Source organism: Aquarana catesbeiana, linkage group LG03 (assembly GCF_042186555.1).
Source record: "Aquarana catesbeiana isolate 2022-GZ linkage group LG03, ASM4218655v1, whole genome shotgun sequence".
In the NCBI taxonomy this organism is placed as follows: domain Eukaryota; kingdom Metazoa; phylum Chordata; class Amphibia; order Anura; family Ranidae; genus Aquarana; species Aquarana catesbeiana.
Genome location: NC_133326.1, coordinates 38,342,566 through 38,368,785, shown reverse-complemented (window position 1 = coordinate 38,368,785; position 26,220 = coordinate 38,342,566). Strand labels below are relative to the sequence as shown.

At 38.6% G+C, this 26,220-nt stretch overlaps 1 protein-coding gene across 8 annotated transcripts in view; it reads left to right on the top strand.

The window, feature by feature from the left end:
- NTRK3 (neurotrophic receptor tyrosine kinase 3) overlaps window positions 1-26,220 on the top strand; it is a 1,063,191-nt gene that overhangs the window by 547,893 nt on the left and 489,078 nt on the right. For 4 of the 8 annotated variants that reach the window (XR_012242729.1, XM_073618426.1, XM_073618428.1 and 1 more), the window contains exons 10-12: window positions 5,371-5,394; window positions 5,952-6,022; window positions 9,286-9,388. Coding sequence is in view for 4 of the 8 variants with exons in the window: in XM_073618426.1 (XP_073474527.1) it covers window positions 5,371-5,394; window positions 5,952-6,022; window positions 9,286-9,388 (198 nt within the window). In the remaining 4 variants the exon portion in view is untranslated. The remainder of the gene's footprint in view (window positions 1-5,370; window positions 5,395-5,951; window positions 6,023-9,285; window positions 9,389-26,220) is intronic. The other 4 variants (XR_012242732.1, XM_073618429.1, XR_012242730.1 and 1 more) reach the window with 3 other exon arrangements.

Below are 26,220 nucleotides of genomic sequence, written 5' to 3'. Positions count from 1 at the left end.
TGATCACGGGAGCACGGAGGTGATCGCAACCGCCGGGCACTCGCATCGGCTCCGTGGGCGAGCGCGCGCCCCTAGTGGCCACAGGATGAAGCGACATTACATAACGTCGTTTTTCCCGGCCGTGCCATTCTGCCGCAGTGCTGCGCCGGCTGGTCGGCAAGCGGTTAAAAAAAAGGCAAGGCAATGGCATAATGTGCTAGTATGCATCCCATGCTAGCACATTATGAAATACTTACCAGTGGCACAATGTCATCTCTGACAGGGCTTTCATCTTCACCCGGTCCTCCTTCCGCGTTTTGTGGGCTCTGGCTTTATGGATGGCCAGGCTGTGATGACATCACTCCCACTCATGTGCACAGGAAACACGGCCCCAGCACAGAGCTCTGGAGGTACGGCACGGGTATGCCGTCCCTTCAGAGCGCATGCGCCGATGGCATCATCAGCTTCATCCCATGTGATTATCTGCTAAACAGTGCAAGTTTAGGAGATATTCACTGTACTGTACCTACAGGTAAGCTTTATTATAGGCTTATCTGTAGGTACGAGTTCAAAAGTGGGCTTTCTACCTCTTTAACTTCACTTGTAGCAGAAATTTTGTTTCATTGTGCATTTATGTTTGCTCATGTATGGTACTAATAGCTGCTTCAGTTATAGATCTGTGGAGGACTTGAACTAGTGTAGAGGTAAGATAGGCCTCCTATAAACCAGATTTCAGACACTGAGAATTCGGGGTAGCATATGTGAGTACTGATCTTTGTACTAATGGCCTGTGTGATTGAATGTCAGTTCTTTGGAAAATGTCAGGTAAACCCTGGAACAAAGCGTAGTCTTTTGGTCTTCCTAATTTCCAGGGCCAATCCGAGATTCTAAATGTTTGGCTCTTTGTGATGAAGTTTTATTAGTTATGGTTAATAATCATTTTTTTCTACAGGTCAAGATCAGTTTTTTATCAATTTTTATTCGCTTGCCAGCATTGAAAATGCAACACAGAATTTTATAAACTAGTTCAAATTAAGAAAAAAAAAACAATAGATGAGTGAATCAGCCCCTATACTAGTGAAGGGGCAAATTGGACTATCTGTTCCCTTTAAGAGAAGTACAATAATCAAATTCATTAGAATACCGTGCGTGTTTACTGATTGATCTTCTTTTCGTTTTCTTTTTTTTTTTTTTTACAAATATTCATGCAATTAAGAAGTCTAACTATATGGATTTATGAATCAATGTAGGTGACACAAAATTAGGAGATTCAGGGCATCGTGATTCACCAGAGACAATACGATTTCTCCAATTTGGACTGTTTATCAATCAGTTCTTCCATCGCTAGAGGAGAATGTAGCGGTTGATGGCCTTTGTGAGACATCATCACATGTAGATAATTGGTCTACACTAACTTAGCGTCAATGTGTCTCTGGAAATCATACTAAAATACTGACAACTAAGATAGTACCCCTTTTTATAACGTGATAAAACAAAAAAATTCTAGTATTTATAAATGTACAGTTTTAAGGGTAGGATAATAATAATTATATATATATATATATATATATATATATATATATATATATATATATATATATATATATATATATATATATATATATATATATATATTACATATATATATATACATATATACTATATATATATATATATATATACATATATACTTTATATATATATATATATATATATATTGATCATCCTACCCTTAAACCTATGCAAAATTTTTAAATAGTAGATTTTTTATATATAATATAGAATAATATAAAAAATATTCATATACTTAAACTCTGCATGGTTATGGTACAAGCAGTAATAGAGAGTATTTTATTTTTGCATGATGTGCTATATGATACTAGCTGAGATATCTTTCTTAACAACATATTATGCAGGGTAGGAGCTAGAACTGGGGCTTCTTACACAAAGCTTTAAGTTCTATTAGAAAGAAAAAAAAAATGTGTATAGCATGTTGATTTTACTTCCGGCTGCCGGTATGATTATTTGTTTATGTCAGAAACATGTGAAGAGTGTTTGGGCTTTTTTTTCCCCTTGAATAACACATTATTTCAGAAAACAAGAGATGGTTTAAATGAGGCTGGTTTTCAGAAAATGTGTCCATCTTTTATCCAATTTGGCATCATCTGATACTGAGGTTTTTTTTTTTTTTTTCTCCGCGTTATTCAGGCTCAGTAAAGCTTTACAGATTTTTTTGTAATTTAACAAAGCCATTGAAAGCTAGTTCAAATTATTGATGCATTAATCAAAATTTAAAATTACCATCATTATATTCAATCTTATTTTCAGGGATAATGGTGTAAAAGGGAGAAAGATAAAAAAAAAAGGCACAATGGAAATATGTTATTATTCTTTTTTTTTTCTTTGTCTAAGAAAAATCTTAACTATACACTAGTGTTGTGTATATTTTTATATAGAAGTCCTAGAAGACCTTTGACAGTCTTTTAATGTATGTGATATATTACTTTATGAATATTTAATTGTAACTAAAATGATGGAAAATCTATTTATAGTATATAATATAAATATTGGGATTTCTGCATGAATAGCTCCTACAATGTGAAAATGTACTTCTAACTCCAAGGAATTAAAGCAAACGTATTTGAAAACATATTACATTGCCTTACCTTTATTAAACAGTTTATTTAAGCATTGATTTAAAGAAGGTGTAACTCTAACCAATGGAACCTGTACCTTGGTGTTGGAGATCTACTGACCCACTCCATTCTATAATGGGGTGCCATACTTAAAGCATATGAAATGGCAAATAAACAAAACAAAAAAAAAAAACATTTCAGAGAAGTGCATTGTTTGCTATGTTTAACATAATGATAATGTTGACAGTAACATATGGCAATCAACTGGAGGTGTATATTTAAACATAGTCCATCATCTTGATGCATTGGGCTTTTCACACTTCTAAGACATTTTTTTCTAACCCTGCTTTGAACTATGGCTACATTCTTTCATATCAGACATTTAACACCACTCTGCAGTGTTATTTTACAGTGTACAGTGTGTCACTAATCATGTCTTCTTTATAGACCTTTGAAAGTCAGTTCACATATACAATAAGTTAATAGCAATCAATGATGTACGTTCCTATCTTTCCCATCTTTCTCTCTTATATTTTTCTTTTTATTCAATTTTTTTTTCTATTTCTATCTACTCTGGATTTGACAAAGAAGGTTGGTATTTGTTCTTATTTAATATAGTTAATGTACCATTTGGTTATCCTGCCACATAACTTTTTGAAATGCTGTATTTCCTTTTATAATGGCCATCCTATGTCCTATGTTGCAAAGTTGTTCTTTCCTGAAAAAAAAGGGGGCTACACATCAAAACTGTTTTAGCTGTTTTATATTGTTGGGATGTCTTGCATGAACAGTCTGCTTCCGATTATGCCACAGCATTTCAAAAAAATTAAGGTCAGGCATATTTTAATATATGGTATGGCTTCTGTTAAAACAACTCTGTTGCTGAATTACTTATATGTCTTGTTTTTTTTATCATGGTTATGTTGCTTAAGTTTTTTGACCAGAGAGAGTGAGCCCTGATACTCTGATCTAAGGTTTCCCAAATATAGCTTCCAGTAATGTTCGGTAGGCTTCAGATGAGTGGTGTTCTTTTTTTGGTTTCCTGTGTAGTAACCTCTAGTATACACATTTCTCTAAAGTGTTTTCTTATATTAGACTTAGAAACACAAATGGGATCTGGGTTAAGAAATTCCTTCAGATCCCTACCAGCCCAAGGTTCTTTGTTACATGTATAAGGATTTTAAAAGGATTTTAAGAAGTGCCCTTGTACTGCTGTGTGCAGTATGCCCACTCTTAGATAGTGTAGCAATTGTGCTAAATTTCCTTAGATATCGTTTCATAAACCTTTCCAAGTTCTTCTGAGGTCCTATTTGATCACACTACATTGAAATCCTATTTGATCACACTACATTGTACTTTTTTTATGCATTCTTTATCATAGATACACAGAAAACTGTAGACCCAGTGAGGCCAGTCAAACACAAAGGACACATTAAAAAATTGTAAGAAATAGTTTATCAATGGTGTATAAATGCTAAGTGAGGACATGGCAGTTCAATCTCAACCCCCCTTAAAGGGAAACCCAATAGGGAGCATCATTCCATCGGTTATGTAGAACTGCCACACATCAGAGAGTAAAGAAGGCATGTCTTGAGCATTAGCAACTAGTACGGGATTCACATGTGTCCTGATTACCATAATCTAAAATATGCAAGCCACACCTAATGGTGGAACTTGAGGGCTGGGTGTAGTCTGAAGAGTCAGAAAAATAAAGAAAGTAATGAGAGAGCCATGAGAGAAATAGAGGGGAGGGGAGAAGGGGGAAGGAGAAGGGTATTGGGATCTGGGTTGGACGGGAGGAAGTCCTTTCCAGTTAGTGGCCGTAGGACCTTAGAAGTTTTATCGATAACCAGGGAGGTCTGTAAAGGTTGTTACACTGGTGTTGGCTATCTATGTGTTCCCCGGTACCCGTAAGGGCTTGTTGCCCATTATTTATTTGTATTCTGCTGAGTAGGAGAAATCCAACCAGTAAAACCATGTTTTGGTAAATCTACTGGTAGTCCCTTTGAGAGAGCTAGTTAGATCCTCCATATGTTCAATATCCTCAATGTGGCAGAACCATTGTCGAACTGTGGGCAGGGAGGTAGAATTCCATAAGAATACACGCATGTTCTACATTTACCAGGTGAATAATAATGTATTTTTTTATATAGTTTAATTGAAAAGTCATTGTGAAAGAGGAGGAAGAAACCAGGGTTTTGGGGAATTGTACAGTCAGTGAACTTTTGGGAATAGGCAAGTACCTAGGTCCAGAAAGTGTGTAACCAAAGGCAGGGCCAGAATATATGTAATAAATCATTCTGACGTGTATTGCAGTGTCAGCATATTGTACTTCATTAAGATTGGTTGAAGTAGGTCAAACCCACCCTAAGACTGCAACACTTGGCTCATTGACATTGAGTTTTCATGTACGTTATCCATGAATGACCTTGTATGTTTAAGCCATTTGCTCAATATAGGTATGAAAATTGAATATAGGTATGGAAATGTAAAATGTGTGTTTGATTCATTACACCAACTGTCTTTAGTACCATTATCCTCAAATAAAGGTCAGATCACATTTTAGGAACCATTCATGTAGAAATCCAGAAACTCTCCTGGGACTCACAAGCATATTTGTATGTATACTGGCATATGACTATCTGTTTCAAAGATTTCTTTCTTTATCCTTAAAACCCTAGTTTTCTGATTCAGGTACTGCATATGTTATTCTGCTTTACTAAATCTGACATTTACTTGTCTGTCCTTTTTACAGAGAATACTGACTATTTTGTTTCAGGTACGTACTTGTTCTTACTGCTCTATTAAATATACGGGGCTGCTCCATTAAGCACAATTCACAGGATAGGTCTGATGGGTTTGGTCTCCCTTTGCCAAATGCCTAATAGATCATGTTGACAGGAAACCAAAGGGGGTCTTGCCTTAGAAATCCCTATACTCACCAATATATGTTCAGCCAAGAATTGCAGCATTCCTTGTTAACTTTATCTTCATTGTTAATGGAACATAAGTCTCCAAGGCCACAAAAAAAAAAAATGGAAGTTAAGGTCACAGCAGCAAACTAACCAGCATGCTATTCTCTATAATACGTTTGAAGATGTCCATATTTGATTATCCTTGAGTTCTATTACAAAGCCTTTTAAACCTCCTGAGGCAAATGTACATTTATATTCAAAATAAGACAGGTCCCTAGGTAGGGAAATGCAGTGGTATGTCTGCTGCTATCCAATTATCTGAACCCTGTGATAAAAATAGTTGGTGGCCTTTTAAGCAGGCAGTGCATAAGAAGAATAATAATACATTGTTCATAGAATTATTCAACTCCTTTTGTTTCAGTAGCAGATTTTGGAGTAAGTCCCACGCCTCCAATCAGCGTGACTCATAAACCAGAAGAGGACACTTTTGGCGTGAGTTAAATTTTGATGTCTTAAGAAAACACAGCCTCAGCTTTTAATGTATTTTTCTAACACTGGCGGCTTCTGTAAAGATAATGAACTGAATGTAAACGGGATCTGAGCACAAATCCTGCAGTCTTGATTCATATTCTATGGTAATCTCTACATTGCCAATGAAAGGAGTGTTTCTAAACACTTTCAAAATGTTTACATGATCATAACTGTGGAGTATAAGAACCTATTTAATTAAATTAGGCACTCAGGCGAGTTTCTCGCCCATGACATATAGCATGCTGAATATCTGACATTGTGCTTGGGAGTTAGGCTTGAAAAATACATAGTGCTATAATACCATGGGAATAGAATAAGTACCCAAGTGAAATGTAATTTTGCACCCTCAATAAATCTTCTTCTTTTTTTCTGACTGGCTTTCTTACTGCCTTCAATTTAACAGTTTGGAAGCCTAGTATTTTGCTTAAAGAAGAGTTCTAATGCACTCATGCACTTTAACTTTTCCCCAGTATTGGTATGAGAAGGACACATTAACCTTCTCCATCCTATCCAGCATTGGTGTCAGTGGGATACATTAACCCCACACACACACACACACACGCACACACCACCACCACAACCACCACCACCCCTCTTCCTCCATAGCAATAGTGTCAATGGGACTCATTTCCATTCCCCTTCAGCTTTGGTGTCAGTGGGGCATCCCCTCTTCCCCCAATATATATTCCAGAGAGTAATTAGAGAGCCAGCATCATCACATTGCCCAGGTTTGAATCAGGAAGGGGGAGATCTCTACTAGGGTCTTTAAAAAGACTACACACTCTCCCCATCATCCCCACATTTGAGTAAAGATCAATTTAGCTTGTCCTTTGTATGGTGCTTCTGCAGTATCATTGACATCAGTACTTGTGGAGAAACAAGAAATTATAGTGATCCACTCTACTAGCAATGACTACAGCTAGCCAGCAACAGGATTGATGGAAAAAAAAAGAGAGAGGTACTAACTTGCTTCAATGGTCTTCCTCCCTCCCTGATGGAAACACTGCAGAATCTCCCATGGCAGCAAGAATACATTTCTTCACTCATCTGGGGCAGAAAGGCATCTACACCATGGAGATAGGTATTTTTCTGCCCTATATTGTGACACCATCCCTGGCTAATTGTTGGCAACAAGATCCCAGGTGTGACATTGCCCTCAACAACCAGAGTTCTTACTAAGCAGAACCAGACCTCACACAGCACTCTGGAAGGGAAATTTATAAAAAATACATTACACTTCCATAGTGAATCTCCTTCACCATGGCAGCCCGGAACCAAGAATGTATCAGACACTAACCTGTACAAGGAAAATGAATTGGCTGTTATTGTTAGTGCCAGCACTTTACCTTTAAGACATAGGCCCCATTGGGTATGTGCCCCAGAATTAAAATTTGGTTCTCCTAGTTAAAGCTTACGAACAACAGCTGTAATTGTCCTGGGAACACGAGAACTCCTGGGAATTCCTGTATGTAGTATAGCGGATGACATATATTATGATTTATACTCCAAATTCCAAAACACTAACATATCACCAGGCTGAATATGAACAGTATGGGAGGAAAGGGTGGAAGGCACGTGATCCAACACTAGCATCAAATTCTACAGTTTTTTCATAAGTGATAAAATGCATACATATAGGGAATATAAACATACTACGTTTTGTAAAAAAATATGAACAGTGTTATAGGGTGTATGGTAGCACTTTTTTTTAGATTGTATTCAGCAAAGGTATTGGAAAACCTATTGAAAACAAAATGTATTTAAACATTTTTACAAATTTTAATTATGATTATGTAACCTAGTCTAAAATAGTGGAACTAACATTACTATATAGAAGCGGAAGCGAGCTCCAGCATTTAGAATAAAATCATAACTGTTGTCATCGTTTACATTCTTTGCCTCTTCTATGTCTTGCCAGTATTGCTTTTGCTTGTTTAGATCCATAATTCTTTGTAAAGTAATGTATAAATGTGTCCACAAAAAAAATATCCACTGGAGACATCAAGTTAGCTAGTGACCACATTATGTATCTTTAGGTTCTATTCATAATAGTTTCACCCAAATTCACGCATTTTTTCAAATGAATCTTGGGTAAATGGAAATGTTCCCTCTTCTTTAATTGCAATATATTCCCACTTCTCTAGACCGATGGTCCCCAAACTTTTGCCCGTGGGCTGGATGTGGCCCTTTTCTTGCCCACTGGGCACTATTTCTCATGCTGACACCAATAATTTGGCACTATTCCTCCTCCTACTGACCACAGGCGCTAGGTATTTTTTTTATTCCCACTGAACACCAATCTGGAGGCATTGTTTGCTTCTACTGATGCGGGGGAATTTTCTAATCCCATTGAACACAGTCCCCCCCCTAAATTCTGAAGGAAAGTAAACTGACCCTTTGTTTAGAAAGCTTAAAGACTCCTTCTCTAGACCCTTCCAAGTAGTAATATGCAGAAGACCCTTAGTAATAAAGTGAAACCAGGAACAGAGGCCTTTACAGAAGAGGCACTTCCAGCTACTACCTCGTTCTGTTGTCTCTTACGCAAGACTTTTTCATTTGCAGTTTACAGTATAGTGAATGGATTGTGGCCCAATCATGCTTTAAAAAAATTGGACTAAAAATAATGAAGTTCTCAAAACCCAACCTTTACTAACGAGGAAGTTGTACCACTATCTTAAATGGAAACCTAATAGGACTTTTGATATATGGTTTGTTCACTCTCCATTTAGAGTTCTAAGCAACAGAACTCCTTCCCATGGGAGGAATAACTATTATTGCTACCATTCATGTATATCAAATAAATGTTAATTTAGGTAAGGCTAGATTGCATTTGTAAATGCATCTGGGGACTTTGGATGCAGTATAATATGATTTACTGAGAACATAAGATATGCCTGTTTAGGTTAAAGAAAATCTGTTTCCATAGTTTGAAAAATATTTTTTTCCAGAAAAAAAGCAAAAGGTGCTATGCATTATAATGTGTTCAACATTACATAAATATAGCAGTCAGTACAAATTACCAATACAAATCATTGCATGCTGTATAAATGTGAAAATCATATGCTGTCTGCTATGCTGATATGTGAAAATGACATACATGAGAATTACATTTTGAATGTATGGAAAATCTAATCATATTTATATGATATAAATCTTCACTTAGAGGTCTTCAATTGAGTTTTGCTACTCAAAATGTTAACATTTCTTTTTCCAATTATTTACAGGTTTCAATAGCAGTTGGCCTAGCAGCGTTTGCATGTGTCCTTTTAGTGGTTCTGTTCATAGTCATCAACAAATATGGAAGACGTTCCAAATTTGGTATGAAAGGTAAGAAAAGATGACGAGTTTGTCCTATGGATTGGTATCCTATGCTATTATAAAGTTTCAGCTTATGGAAATGTATCTGCAGATGTGTGTTTATGCTGCTGATGTTTCTCTGTTGCTAGTAGATGCTGTATATATTACAGGTCTTCAGATTTTTCTTTTTTTGTATAGTTCCCAAAATATTTGGAACTCTTTTGGAATACTGACCAAATCATACTTCTGGCTTTACTTTTTTTGGCATGCTGTTCTTTATAGTATAAATGTACCTTTTTGTCAATATTTATACAAGTTCTTTGACAGCTCAAATCCTTAAAGACATACCTAAAATGGAACTAAACCCTCCAGTCCTTTACAGCCAAGGAAGCTGCCATCTTAGCCCCTGTTTGATCTGCAGATAACATGGTGCTATACATGTGATTAGCTATGAAAGCAACCAGAATGGCTTGACAGTTTGGTTGAGAGCTCAAGGAACCATCAGTTATCATTCATAGCATCAAACGAACAAATACTCTTGTGCACAAGTGTGTTGATCAGGTGATCTAGAGTTTGATATGGATAATGTCTCAGGCCTTGCTGCTTCCAGGATAGTAATATCAACAGTCACACGAGAAAAAAGAAAGAGAGGGAGCACCAGCCTTGTGGTGCGCCCTCTTTCTTTTTTCTTGTGTGATCATTCAAAGCATGCCTTAAGTGTAAGGCATCTAGGCGTTGCTATTTTACAGGCGGCGTTTTTTCTGGCATTTTTTTGGGCATTTTTGTTGAGTTTTTGCAGCATTTTTGTACAGGCGTTTCGAAGTTCAAAAGGTCACCAATGTAAAATAATTAAAACGCCTGTAATCTGCCAAAAAAGAAGCTCATGTACTTTTTTGAGCAATGGGCATTTTGCTTTAGGCGACAGAACTCTCAAATGTGAACAGGGGCCATTGAAATGAATGGGATTTGTCTTGTTGGGCGTTTTTAGAGCTGAGGCGTAGAGCAGAAAAACGCCTAGGTATGAACGGAGGCTAACTGTTTTGGGATACAATTAAAGGATACGTTCACCTTTTGTAATATATTCAGGGTGTAACATGTAACATGTTACATATGCCTCTGCTCTCTCCCGATTCTGACAGCTAGCATGGGATCTTCTCCCCCGTTTAGCTGTCACAATCTAAAAAAGACGTGGTCATGCGGGGCTCCACCTGCCTGGCCACGTCATTCCTTCACAGTATTCTATGAATGGGAAAACTGCAAGGTCTGGCAGCTTTTGCGGCTGTCTGCTTGTAGTTCTCAATGAACTACCACTGCGCTGTTGAGTGTCGTGGTAGTTCATTGAGCTTCCTGACTCAGGTGTAACTGCTTGCTCGTATTGGAGGTACGAGCAAATAGATACACAGACAGTCTGCAGGACCATGGCATTACGCCCACGATCTGTTGATTGTGGCTGCAATGCTTTACAGGTCCCTAACAACAACAAAAATAAATGCATATTTTTTTTACCTACAAAAATATGTGCATTTATTTTTTTTTTTTTTAAGGTGAACTTATCCTTTAAATGTATTTAGTTCAGTTTTAAAACTGGTGTGTTATTGAGCAATACATTTTCAAATGAGGTCTGAAATATAATTTAATCTCTACCTGGCTTACCCTGTAGTGGCTTTCATACTGTATTTAATTCTTTTTAGCTTGGATGCAGAGTGCACTGATTTTGATACTATGTATTGAAAAATCACATTGGTTTTCCCATAAGCAAAATAAATACAGTCATATTGGCTTTGATGTATAAAGGTTTTGAGGACCTAGACTTTTAATATACATGGTTCTCAATACTATACACAAATGACATGAAAGTCATACTCTAGCCAACTATTACATAGAAGGTGTTCTAATATGTTTTTTGAGCATATTATAAATGATGGTAACATTCAGTCATGAAATAGCTATTCCATAAAGTGCTGCCCTTCCCAAGATGTCACATCTCCTTTTTATCAAGGTCTTCTTGTTGTGGATCCATAAATCTATTTTACTCTGCTATATACTCAGTGCAAGTGAATAATTGGTGTTGCAACAGCCACTTCATAAATGTGCCCAGCAGGCATCAGTTTAGATTATCTAGATTATACTGTATATATATAAGAGTGCTTGCACTTCACATGCTATGAGTAACTGTTTTATGATTTGCACAATTATGAATAGTTGTGTAGTTAAATAGTTCATTCCATCCAGTTCAACCCAAAGAAAAAAAAAAACACAAATCAAAACCTCCATATACACAATCCTCTACCTACATTTGATCCAGAGTAAAGCAAAAACCAAAACAAAAAAAACAATAAAGCATGATCCAGTTTGCTGCTGCAGGGGAACAAAATTCCTTCCTGATCCCCCAAAAGTCAACTGGATATTTCCTAGATGAATGTCACCTGTAAATTTTAGTATCTATTTATATTATGTGTATCTAGGAAATAATCCAGGCCTTTTTTTAAACAATCTACTGAGCTGGCCAGAACCAGCTCTGAAGGGAGTCTATTCCACATTTTCACAGCTCTTGCTGTAAAGAAGCCTTTCCGTATTTGGAGGTTAAATCTCTTTTCCGCCAAATGTAAAGAGTGCCCCCTTGTCCTCTGTGATGACCTTAAAGTGAATAACTCTACACCAAGTCCACTATATGGACCACTTATATATTCATACATGATGATCATATCCCTCCTTAATCTCCTCTTCTCAAGAAAGAATAAATTAATTTCATCGAATTGTTCCTCATAACTGAGCTCCTCCATGCCTCTTATCAGTTTGGTTGCCCTTCTCTGCACTTTCTCCAGTTCCCCGATATCCTTTTTGTGAACTGGTGCCTAAAACTGGACTGCATATTCCAGATGAGGTCTTACTAATGACCTATTAAACTTTAGTAACTCAACCTCACTGTCTCTATAATTGAATCTGTATATGGTCGCTAAAGCCTGTGTGTTGCCATACACATTTAAACTGTTTCAGAAAGTTATCTTAGAGCTAGCAATAAAAGAATTGGCAGCACCATCACTGCAAGCTAGTATGTGACCTCTCATATTGATCTGCTTCAAAATTACAGCCACAAAAGACTTGTTTTGTCAATTACAGAGAAAAAATACATGCTAAAGATGTAGCTCCTTGTTAAACTGGTTATAATATCTCTGTGTTGTTCAGGGTAGTTTCTTGCCTTGGCAGGATGCCACCTTCATTGAATTTTCTTCCTCCTCTGCTTGGCATTTCTTGTTAATATTGCGTAACAGATGCAACGCTTCCCTTTCAAATCTTGTGTAAATTAGCATTGAGGCATCCAGTGGAGAAAAATGTGACTTGACAGGACTCACTGTTTATTAGACTAGAATGAAGGACCGAGATGATAAAACCATATCTCGGAGAGGCTGCGTTTTTCTATAAAAATATAAATGATGAAAACGAAACAAGCAGAAAAGGAACAAGCAGCCAATTCATTAACGTCTACACTTGTGAGTCGTACTGAATGGTGGTGAAAAGAGATTTGATACTTTGCCTATAGCAACTAATAAGATGCCAGCTTCCACGTTATGCAGATCTATGTTATCCAATGTAGAATATGTTCTGTTTTTGCACTGTTTGCCTCTTTGCCTTGTGTTAGGGTTGTTCAGCTTAATGTGTTGGTGTTTGGGAACTGCACTGTGGCTGCATTCTCACTTGTGTTGGGTTATCTGAAGATCCGATGATTGCATGATCTGGTCCCAGTGACGTGGTATGAAAACCAAGAATGCACATTGATTCATTTTCAGTGCAATCTGCATATCTGCGTAGGCTCAATGGCGGTATGATTATGTCAGATTTTTGAATCTCAAAGCGGTACATTGTTTTGCATAGAAATTTGGTGTTTTAAATTGTGGGCCTGTAATTCTTAGTAATAACACTTAAATCTATCCAAAAAAGAGTCTAGTAGATATCCCGGGTATGATAAAGTTTGAAACACAAAATCATAAATTATAATATAATAAATAACTATAAATAATTATAAAAAAAATAATATAATAATAAAATGAATTTCCCCACGATTCACTATCGATCAATTCTGCGAGTGTTCTAATTTCCTGTCGGTGTTTCCTAGCTGGTCTAAAACTGCTTTTGACGTAAAGGGACACTTTTGCAATGGACGTTCTCAAGTTTTCAGGCAGAAAGAACAGTATCTATAATATAAATGTGCATGCAGGGCACTGGACAAAGCACTAGGGACAAAAGGGAGGTAAAATGATTTGATACAGTAATGTAATCTGTAAGATTACAGTGTACTGTATGTGTTATGTTTTTTGTACTGCCGCCGGGCTCAGCCCCCATGCGTTGAGACGCTCGCAGAGAACGGAGCACGGCACACAGAGCATCGGGTGGAGGACACGGCTCGCACACACAGCGGGGGGACATCACAGGATCCTGGGGACAAGGTACGTAACCTGAAGTGTGGCTCGGGGTTACACCTAATGATACTGAAATTTAACCTGGAGCCACACTCGGGTATATCACCAGGGAGGTTAAAAGAGGTCAAATAGCCCGGACCCCTATTCCCCATCCACATTATATTTTGATAGTTGATGGCCCCATGAGCTTGATCAATCAAAAGTAAATGAATAAGACCAGGGCAGTGTCGGCCGCACCATTAGGGGTGCAGCCCCGTAATCCAATTCAATTTTTTTTTGTTTTTTTTTAAGCACATGATTGAGCCCACCCGGTTGTGTGACAATAGTAAATTAATATTCGCTATTGTCTTCCTGATTCTCCTCCCGGCCAATCAGGAAGCGGGTCCTGAGAGAGTGGAGCAACAGGATTTTCTCAGTACCGTCACAAGACATTTCAAGATTTAGTTAAAACAAATACATTTTATTATTTACAAAATACATAAAAATCAGGACAAAAAGAATAAAAAGAATACATATAAATCCCTCGTGACAGTTTCTACACCCCCACCATTGGGGGTCACCTCTGCCTCGGAGGTTACTCCAGAGAAGATGCATCAGTGTAGGCCGTCAGGCTCGACATATTTTGTGGTTACCCACTTCTTCAGGAGAATATAGAGAGAAATAAATACCCAAGGTCAGGCACAGCCAGCCAACAGCCGCAAGAGGGCGACAAAGCACATATCCTTGGGCGAGCATGGGAGCAGATATGGCCAGGGCCACTGTAACTGTGCTCAGCATGAAAGAAAGTTGAAACCAAAGATTGGTCTCAATTTTGAGGCAGTGACATTAGATTGATCCCAAGAATTTTAAAGGCAGTATAACAGATAAACCTCGGTGGATCCCAAGGATTAGGTGAGTAGTAATGTACCTGGAAAAGGTAACTCAAAATGTGTATCCCATATATATATATGTTAGGTTCAACAATGAGGCATACCCAAGAAACTCTGCAGCCATAAATTGATTGGTCATATTTATATCATAGAGTCTGGGACACCATCGCAATCCTGCCCAAAATATTAAATAATCATAATGGGCGCAATAGACAATAGTGTATACATAAATATATAAGTGTGCAATATAGTGCAATTAATAAATTGCATAAGAGATCAATGAATATAAAATGTCCATGATAAACACTGTAGCCAAATCTGTATACTCCGACACTGTGCTTCTAAAGTGCAATGTGCTCCAAAATTCTCATGCAAAAAAAAGTGCTTCACCCAAAGTGATAATAAAATGCGCTCACCAGATAGCCTTGGCCACAGAGTGACCATAAAACGTGTTTATAGTGAACTCCTCGTCTCGTTAGTGTAGCCCCCTCAGGAATAATTAATCATCAATGTGCAGGAGAAACCGGATCCCAATCCAATGCGCAATGGCATATACACACATAAATTCAAGCTTATGGGTCCTATTGCATTTATCCAACTTCCATCCAATAATTTTGTGAAATTGGCTCCGCCACAAAGAGCCCAAAATATAGCCTGACATTGGGGGGTCCATCCACAGGCATCCCCCGCCATGCAAGTTAATAAGAAAAGGTAAGGCCACTTTTGCATTACTTTCGGTACAACTCTCATGCAATCTTCAAATGCATCGCTTGTCATATGCAAAAAAAAGACTGCTTGCACTCAAATGCATTTTTAATCCATACCAACAGGTGGATAGGTGTACATTATAAAAATATATAATATTAATCTTCAGTTTTTGTTGAGTTTTTGTTGAGTGAATGTATCCATTGAAATGCAAGAGAGTTTGGCAGAAGACATTATCATTTTAGTCGCGAGGTCAAACAGAGTAAGGTACTTTTTTTTTTTCTTTATTTCCTAAGCAGAACATAAAAGAAAAAGAAAATATATTCCGCACACACTATCAGGAAACCTTTTAAGAGGACCATCACTATCAATTCATTTAGTATTCACTATAATACATCTGATCAAAGCACATTCATTTGATATTTATGTGGATGTCAAATGTACTTCCAGTGTTCCTCTATTATAATTTAGCATTAGTTAATAGGTACTTTGAACCAAAGTGGTTGATTATGATGGGGGATACTAATGCCCTCTCCCCTTACCTAATAAAGAGTTAGCTTTATTAATAGAAATGGAATATGTAATTGCTATCAGTTGTGCTGTTTTGAGGTGGCTATTTATTTTCAAACAGTATGAATGTAAAAAAGGTTAATAAACTATTAAGCATTTTCAAATCCACAGTCAAGTGTTATAATAAATTTAGCGAAAGTTAAAGCAGTATTAAACCCAAATACAAAATACAAATTTTTATTATATTGCAACTTATCAATGCTTACTGTAGATGTGATGGCTGCATACACTTTCTTTTTTACGCCTTTCTTCTATTTTTTTGAGTGATCTGGCCAGTAAGTATGTTGTTTTTCAACAGAACAAGTTCTCTTGAAGATGTAGCACTGTGACTCATGGTTTATTTAGTGTGCTGCTCAGGCTTGATCACTATGGGGTAGTAGTGTGGGTGATGCTGCAAACACTGCAGAAGTGCCAGCAAGGAATGGAGCTTGTACCAGCTCCTGTAGTCACTGGAAGGAAGAAAGGAAAGATCCCTGGTGCAGCACATCCACAGAGTCCCATGGTGGTATGAGAGAGAGACAACCTCAGCCTGGGCTCCCATCAAGCCACGCCTTTAACGTGTTTCACTCTTCCCCCCGGAGCTTAGTCATGGGGATCCCCATGACTAAAAGCCACATGACAGTGTGACTGAGTGTGCAACTTGAAAGACATCTGTGCGGCTTCATGCACAAATGTCTATCCAAGTTGGCCAAAGTAGTGCAGGAACTACTTTTTCAAATCCATGTGGCACTGCAAAGTCGGCCTTTAACCAACTTAAACAGTGCCATTGCCAACAATAGGGTGACAAGTCGCATGACAAGTGACAATGACAATGAATGAGGGCTTATTATCAAATATAAGGAAATGATTCCGGATGGCTACACTTCCAAAAATCCCTTTATTGAAGCTTCATATGACAGGTGGTTGACAGAAGGAGCAGAGGACAAAGAGGTAGACGTGTTTCACGCAAATGTTAGCGCTTAGTCATTACCCATTGAAACTGGTCACCACAAACATCTGTATACTGCTCTAATGTGTCATCATTAGGTACAGGTGAACTAACCAATTAAAAACAGTACTCAGCTGGTACCACAAAGAAAACCCGGCTGGAGTACACAGCACATACACTCAAATCTTATGTGAAGAGTTCGGTCCAGATCCACTGCCAGAAAAAATCTGATACAGCAATTGAACTCGGAGCAAACTCAACACAACAAGATACACAAAATAATAGAAAAAACATGTATATTCAGTATCTCACAGAAGTGACTACACCCCTTACATTTTTGTAAAATTTTATTATATCTTTTCATGTGACAACACTGAAAAAATGACACTTTGCTACAATGTAAAGTAATGAGTACAACTTGTATAACAGTGTAAATTTGCTGTCCCCTCGAAATAACTCAACATGCAGCCATTAATGTCTAAACCGCTGGCAACAAAAATGAGTACACCCCTAAGTGAAAATGTCCAAATTGGGCCCAATTATCTATTTTCCCTCCCTGGTGTCATGTGACTTGTTAGTGTTACAAGGTCTCAGGTGTGAATGAGGAGCAGGTGTGTTAAATTTAGTGTTATCGCTCTCACTCTCCCATACTGGTCACTGGAAGTTCAACATGCCACCTCATGGCAAAGAACTCTCTGAAGATCTGAAAAGAAGAATTGTTGCTCTACATAAAGATGGCCTAGGCTATAAGAAAATTGCCAAGACCCTGAAACTGAGCTGCAGCATGGTGGCCAAGACCATACAGAGGTTTAACAGGACAGGTTCCACTCAGAACAGGCCTCGCCATGGTCGACGAAAAAAGTTGAGTGCACGTGCTCAGCATCATATCCAGAGGTTGTCTTTGGGAAATAGATGTATAAGTGCTGCCAGCATTGCTGCAGAGGTTGAAAGGGTGGGGGGTCAGCCTGTCAGTGCTCAGACCATATGTCGCACACTGCATCAAATTGGTCTGCATGGCTGTCGTCCCAGAAGGAAGCCTCTTCTAAAGATGATGCACAAGAAAGCCCACAAACAGTTTGTTGAAGACAAACAGACTAAGGACATGGATTACTGGAACCATGTCCTGTGGTCTGATGAGACCAAGATAAACTTATTTGGTTCAGATGGTGCCAAGCATGTGTGGCGGCAACCAGGTAAGGAGTACAAAGACAAGTGTGTCTTGTCTACAGCCAAGCACGGTGATGGGAGTGTCATGGTCTGGGGCTGCATGAGTGCTACCGCCACTAGGGAGCTACAGTTTATTAAGGGAACCATGAATGCCAACATGTACTTTGACATACTGAAGCAGAGCATGATCCCCTCCCTTCGGAGACTGGGCCGCAGGGTAGTATACCAACATGATATCGACCCCAAGCACACCTCCAAGACGACCACTGCCTTGCTAAAGATGCTGAGGGTAAAGGTGATGGACTGGCCAAGCATGTCTCCAGACCTAAACCCTATTGAGCATCTGTGGGGCATCCTCAAACGGAGGGTGGAGGAGCGCAAGGTCTCTAACATTCACCAGCTCCGTGATGTCATCATGGAGGAGTGGAAGAGGACTCAAGTGGCAACCTGTGAAGCTCTGGTGTACTTCGTGCCCAAGAGGATTAGGGCAGTGCTGGAAAATAATGGTGCCCACACAAAATATTGACACTTTAGGCCCTCTTTGGACATTTTCACTTAGGGGTGTACTCACTTTTGTTGCCAGCGGTTTAAACATTAATGGCTGTGTGTTTGGGTTATTTTGAGGGGAAAGCAAATTTACACTGTTATACAAGTTGTACACTCACTACTTTACATTGTAGCAAAGTGTCATTTCTTCAGTGTTGTCACATGAAAAGATATAATAAAATATTTACAAAAATGTGAGGGGTGTACTCACTTTTGTGTGATACTGTATGTTATATATAGTCTCAGTGAACGTCACTGGCTTTAGAAAGAAAAACAGAAATCAGTGCTAATAGACTGCAGGAAAGTATCTGCAAAAAAAAAGACAAATTAAAGGGGGGGGGGCTTAGTGTCAAAGCTTAATTGAACAAGCTGAAGTTAGAAGCTTATTAGTTACCATGCACAGCTGCACCAGATTCTGTGTACACCAGTTTTAGTAAATCTCAGAGTGATATTTCAATTGGTTTTATTGGCTGCAACATGGTGCCATGTGGTGGATTGCATCCCCCCACACTGTGCTGAAGAAAGTACTGCGTGGACCACCACAGTATGGTGGCGTGATTGGGAAAATGGCTTTTGCCTTGTCTATGTGTTGGGACTGCATTTGGGCTAGGCTTCCCAAAACCCCCCAACACATCTGGTGCGATCCTATCCTTACTAATCTCAAAGTAAATTGAACTAGTTATGTATGTGTCCTTTATTGGGCAAAGCCAAACAGAATGGTATCTGGAGGGCAAAATGCACAATAAAGATTATTAATGAAAAGAGTCCTGCAAGGACTAAGAATTAATTCCAGAAACAATACAACATGGATGGCTAAAAAATGAGTGAATCCATAAATTATGTACCGTGAAAGGTATAACTAATATGTGCTATAAGGAAACGGGTAGTATGAAAAGAGCCTCAAAATCCAAACAAAAGGAAAGGTCTTCATAAAACGCTGTGAAAAGTAAATATGATGTGCAACACTGACATATTGCACATGAAAAAACGGTATGTGTATGTGTGGGGGATTGTGCACAACACAAGTGTAATACAAATAAATATAAATTGGTATATAAAGAAAACAAATATGCTATTACAATAAAAAGTCCATCCAAATTGGAAAAATAAAGTGATGACACTAAGTCCAAATCATGTATTGGAAACAACGATCAGCAACCACTGAGTCAACTGAGACAGGACCAATGGATCCAAAGATGGCATCCACAAGTTGCGATCTTGAACATCTGTGTAAATGATGTAGGCAAAAATACCCTTACCGGATAGGATGGACTCCCAGTCAGCGACTTGAGAGTCAAACAAGCTTGTGTAAAAATATGGAGGGTAGTTCCTGGTCCCCGACAGCTGGAGGTATTAGAAGAGTGGCGATGTTCACCGACCTGATCACTCCGATCTCACCGACCCGTCACTCCATAGGTTGCAATGGTAGGTACCTATTGGGACTCCGGCTCCATAGGAAGGATGTCACTCCTCAGAGATGATGGGAAAAGAAAAGAGGCTTCCCCATAGTATAAATCAGCTAAAAAACCAGCTTTATTAAAATAAAATAATAAAAGCACTCAGGCCCTTATATAGCAAAATAATGAAAGTAGCGCTAAAATACAAATGGTGGCAAGACAGGCATCAAAAACCCTACGCGTTTCGTCCGATAGGACTTCTACTGGGGTGTATGCTCGTCTGCCACTTGTGCCTGTATATATAGATGAACTAATAATAATCAAAATGTGGCAGCTGTTCGCGCCATGTAAACCGTCACTTCCGGGTTGTAGGAAAATGGTGTCTATATCCACCCTGATCCAATCGTAACAAAGCTAGAGCCAACCCAAAACCAAGCCTCAGTATGGATAGGCTAATCGTAGTAGTGCCATATATCGCGTCATCAGACCGGGGTCCGGACATGGGTCACATGTTAGCATTGCACCTATAAGATGCCCAATATGGACAATACAATGTCCAATAGGGCATATCCGTGTACTTAACCAATCGCGGACAAGGAGTAGCGTCCTATCCGGAAATATGTTGAGAGCGTATGACGTCATTCCGGCGTACGTCCGGAAGTGACGTAAATACAGACGGTGGTGGACCGCAAAAGCGTTCCACAACTCATTCTAAAAAAATACATGACGGAAGTGTTAAACTTGGACCGCAATGCGGTTCAACTGTCAATAGAGAGACCAAGTAAATAGATGTGTTTGAAGACGCTGACATGGCACGAACATTGCTATACTCTGCAGTAAAACAGATACATAATCAAAATGGACAGTAAACAGTGATGTAACCCTACAGTCAAATACAATGTTGGAGTATATAAGTGAGTGTTAATATAAGAATGGTATAATTAAAAATACTTAAAAAGAAAAACGTCTATATATAGACGTATTAACTAAAAACTAAAAAACTAGAAAAATCCCAAAAGAAATGAAACAAATAATCAAAATTGATTAGATAATAAGGTAGTACGAAGAGAAAACCATATATAGAGCTAAAAAGATTTTCTTTTTTGAAAAGATTTTCTTTTTCCAAGGAAAGAGTCTATGGAACAAAAAGTGAACATAACCTCCATATTAGTTCAAAGGTGACTAAAAAAAAAAAAAAAAAAAAAAAAAAGAAGAAAGGGGGTGGTGTGTAGGCCTAAAAGAAAAAATATTGTCAATAAACGAAAAAGAAGTTATGACTGGTTAATAAAAGAATTGATATCCCATTCAATGTTAAGGCCAAATGGCGAATAACATTTAAGTTGGTGTATCCAGAAAGTTTCCAATCTGGACACACCCCTCTTCATTGATTCGCCCCTCCAATGAGGGGTGAATTTATCAATAACTTGGAACCGAGTTCCATTAGGGTCCTGATTATGACAATGTCTAAAGTGTTTGGGTACACTATGGTTTGTAAGACCTTTTTTAATGTTGGCTATGTGCTCGTTCCCTCTAATTGAAAAGGTACGTATCGTGCGCCCCACGTACTGTTTCCTACATGGACATGTGATCAAATAGACTACGTATCTGGTATCACATGTTAAAAAGTGTTTTATCTGGTACTCTTTCCCAGTGGAAGTGGAGACAAATGTCTCAGTCTTCCTCCGTCCGCAACTATTATGTACACAGACATTGCACCGTTTACAAGGGAAAAAACCTTTCATGTTGTGAAAGAAGGAGCGGGTTACTGGGGGGTCAGTGATATTGGGGGCAATCTGATTTCTGATGGAAGGGGCCCCTCTATAGATAACACCACTGCGTTCTGGAAGAACAGGGCCCAGAATGGGGTCGTTTTTAAGAACTCTCCAATGTTTTGCTACAATTTCTTTAATTTGTCTGTGTTGAATAGAGAAATTGGTTAAAAGGGACCATTTATGTTTATTGTCGGGACCACTTTTAGGTTTAACCGCTAACAGAGACTCTCTATTAATCTCGGCTATGTCAATAATTACGCTGTCAATTTCTTTGGGGTCATAACCTCTATCAATAAACCTGGACTTCAAAATCTGTGTTTGATGAAAATAATCCGTAAGAGTACTACAGTTACGCCTGATTCGTGTAAACTGACTACGTGGTACAGATTTTAACCAGGTAGCATGGTGGCAACTATCGACCGGAATATAACCATTCCGGTCGGTAGGTTTAAAAAATGTCTTAGTCTCCAAATGGTTGTCAACTACTAATATCTCCAAGTCCAAAAAATGAATCGCGGAAGGACTAACCTCATACTTCAACTCTATCCCAATATCATTATCATTTAATATACGCAAAAAATCATGCAGAGATTGGGTGCTACCCCTCCATAGGAGGAGGATGTCGTCTATGTACCTCACCCAGAGAACAAGCTCCGGGGGGTCAAGAGCATAGACGACATCCTCCTCCCAACGGGCCATAAAGATATTAGCCAGGCTCGGGGCGAACTTCGCGCCCATAGCCACTCCCTTCTGTTGGATAAAAAAATCACCATTGTACCAAAAATAATTATGTTTGGTAGCAAACCGTAGAAGGTCCATGATGAATCGCTGTTGAGTTTTGGGAATGGACTCTTCTCTAGACAGGAAGAGTTCAACTGCTGAAAAGCCTGCATGGTGGGGTATGGACGTATATAATGACGTAACGTCAGCTGTAACCAAGAGAAGATCACTAGTATAAATGATATTATTTAACTTAGAAATAGTGTCCTTGGTATCCTTTAGATATGATGGTACAGATTGAACAATAGGTTGTAAAAAGAAATCTATATATCTCCCTATGCGGGAAGTAATAGAATCAATGCCGCTGATGATAGGGCGGCCAGGAGGTTGTGTAATGCTTTTGTGCACTTTAGGTAAGTAATAGATTACCGGGATTCTTGGGGCCACCGGAACCAAAAAACTTTTTTCCTTATTATTCAGGATGCCCAACTGGAACCCCGTATCCACCAAGTCCACAAGTGATTTCTTATAAGTGGTTGTAGGATTAGTATAGATCCTCGAGTAAGTGTCAGTGTCACTCAGGATTCTAGTCATCTCTAGGTGGTAGTCGTTTTTGTCTAAAACGACTATCCCTCCTCCTTTATCCGCTGGACGGATAATTAGATCTTTCCGTTCGCACAATTTTTTAAGTCCAATTTTCAAAGTTGGATCATAAAACGATTTTTTTGTAGGTAATCTGTCTAGGTCTTGTAAGACCAAGTCCCGAAAAACCTTAATGGAGGGGGCAGTGGGGCCTGGAGGGTTGAAGAGGGAAGGGTTAGAAAGTCCTGAATGAACTATGTGGGAATTAACTTCAACTTTGGGTCTAGTGGGATTAGCAATAATATATCTTTGTACATTTAATTTCCGCACATATTTCTGCACATCTATAAAGGTACTGAATTTGTTTAATTTTTTCGGTGGGGCGAACTTTAAGCCCTTTTCCAGGACCGAAAGTTCCGCCTCAGATAAATCTGCTTTACTGAGATTAAATATCCCGCTTCCCTTTAAACTCGTTTTCTTTTGTCGGGAGCGACAAAAACACAGACAAATTAAAGAAATTGTAGCAAAACATTGGAGAGTTCTTAAAAACGACCCCATTCTGGGCCCTGTTCTTCCAGAACGCAGTGGTGTTATCTATAGAGGGGCCCCTTCCATCAGAAATCAGATTGCCCCCAATATCACTGACCCCCCAGTAACCCGCTCCTTCTTTCACAACATGAAAGGTTTTTTCCCTTGTAAACGGTGCAATGTCTGTGTACATAATAGTTGCGGACGGAGGAAGACTGAGACATTTGTCTCCACTTCCACTGGGAAAGAGTACCAGATAAAACACTTTTTAACATGTGATACCAGATACGTAGTCTATTTGATCACATGTCCATGTAGGAAACAGTACGTGGGGCGCACGATACGTACCTTTTCAATTAGAGGGAACGAGCACATAGCCAACATTAAAAAAGGTCTTACAAACCATAGTGTACCCAAACACTTTAGACATTGTCATAATCAGGACCCTAATGGAACTCGGTTCCAAGTTATTGATAAATTCACCCCTCATTGGAGGGGCGAATCAATGAAGAGGGGTGTGTCCAGATTGGAAACTTTCTGGATACACCAACTTAAATGTTATTCGCCATTTGGCCTTAACATTGAATGGGATATCAATTCTTTTATTAACCAGTCATAACTTCTTTTTCGTTTATTGACAATATTTTTTCTTTTAGGCCTACACACCACCCCCTTTCTTCTTTTTTTTTTTTTTTTTTGAATATGTGCTGAATAATGACTCTCGCGATTATCATCAATCTTGCAGATTGGGTGATAACCCTTATTTGGTTGGCCACTGTATTTAGTCACCTTTGAACTAATATGGAGGTTATGTTCACTTTTTGTTCCATAGACTCTTTCCTTGGAAAAAGAAAATCTTTTCAAAAAAGAAAATCTTTTTAGCTCTATATATGGTTTTCTCTTCGTACTACCTTATTATCTAATCAATTTTGATTATTTGTTTCATTTCTTTTGGGATTTTTCTAGTTTTTTAGTTTTTAGTTAATACGTCTATATATAGACGTTTTTCTTTTTAAGTATTTTTAATTATACCATTCTTATATTAACACTCACTTATATACTCCAACATTGTATTTGACTGTAGGGTTACATCACTGTTTACTGTCCATTTTGATTATGTATCTGTTTTACTGCAGAGTATAGCAATGTTCGTGCCATGTCAGCGTCTTCAAACACATCTATTTACTTGGTCTCTCTATTGACAGTTGAACCGCATTGCGGTCCAAGTTTAACACTTCCGTCATGTATTTTTTTAGAATGAGTTGTGGAACGCTTTTGCGGTCCACCACCGTCTGTATTTACGTCACTTCCGGACGTACGCCGGAATGACGTCATACGCTCTCAACATATTTCCGGATAGGACGCTACTCCTTGTCCGCGATTGGTTAAGTACACGGATATGCCCTATTGGACATTGTATTGTCCATATTGGGCATCTTATAGGTGCAATGCTAACATGTGACCCATGTCCGGACCCCGGTCTGATGACGCGATATATGGCACTACTACGATTAGCCTATCCATACTGAGGCTTGGTTTTGGGTTGGCTCTAGCTTTGTTACGATTGGATCAGGGTGGATATAGACACCATTTTCCTACAACCCGGAAGTGACGGTTTACATGGCGCGAACAGCTGCCACATTTTGATTATTATTAGTTCATCTATATATACAGGCACAAGTGGCAGACGAGCATACACCCCAGTAGAAGTCCTATCGGACGAAACGCGTAGGGTTTTTGATGCCTGTCTTGCCACCATTTGTATTTTAGCGCTACTTTCATTATTTTGCTATATAAGGGCCTGAGTGCTTTTATTATTTTATTTTAATAAAGCTGGTTTTTTAGCTGATTTATACTATGGGGAAGCCTCTTTTCTTTTCCCATCATCTCTGAGGAGTGACATCCTTCCTATGGAGCCGGAGTCCCAATAGGTACCTACCATTGCAACCTATGGAGTGACGGGTCGGTGAGATCGGAGTGATCAGGTCGGTGAACATCGCCACTCTTCTAATACCTCCAGCTGTCGGGGACCAGGAACTACCCTCCATATTTTTACACAAGCTTGTTTGACTCTCAAGTCGCTGACTGGGAGTCCATCCTATCCGGTAAGGGTATTTTTGCCTACATCATTTACACAGATGTTCAAGATCGCAACTTGTGGATGCCATCTTTGGATCCATTGGTCCTGTCTCAGTTGACTCAGTGGTTGCTGATCGTTGTTTCCAATACATGATTTGGACTTAGTGTCATCACTTTATTTTTCCAATTTGGATGGACTTTTTATTGTAATAGCATATTTGTTTTCTTTATATACACAATTTATATTTATTTGTATTACACTTGTGTTGTGCACAATCCCCCACACATACACATACCGTTTTTTCATGTGCAATATGTCAGTGTTGCACATCATATTTACTTTTCACAGCGTTTTATGAAGACCTTTCCTTTTGTTTGGATTTTGAGGCTCTTTTCATACTACCCGTTTCCTTATAGCACATATTAGTTATACCTTTCACGGTACATAATTTATGGATTCACTCATTTTTTAGCCATCCATGTTGTATTGTTTCTGGAATTAATTCTTAGTCCTTGCAGGACTCTTTTCATTAATAATCTTTATTGTGCATTTTGCCCTCCAGATACCATTCTGTTTGGCT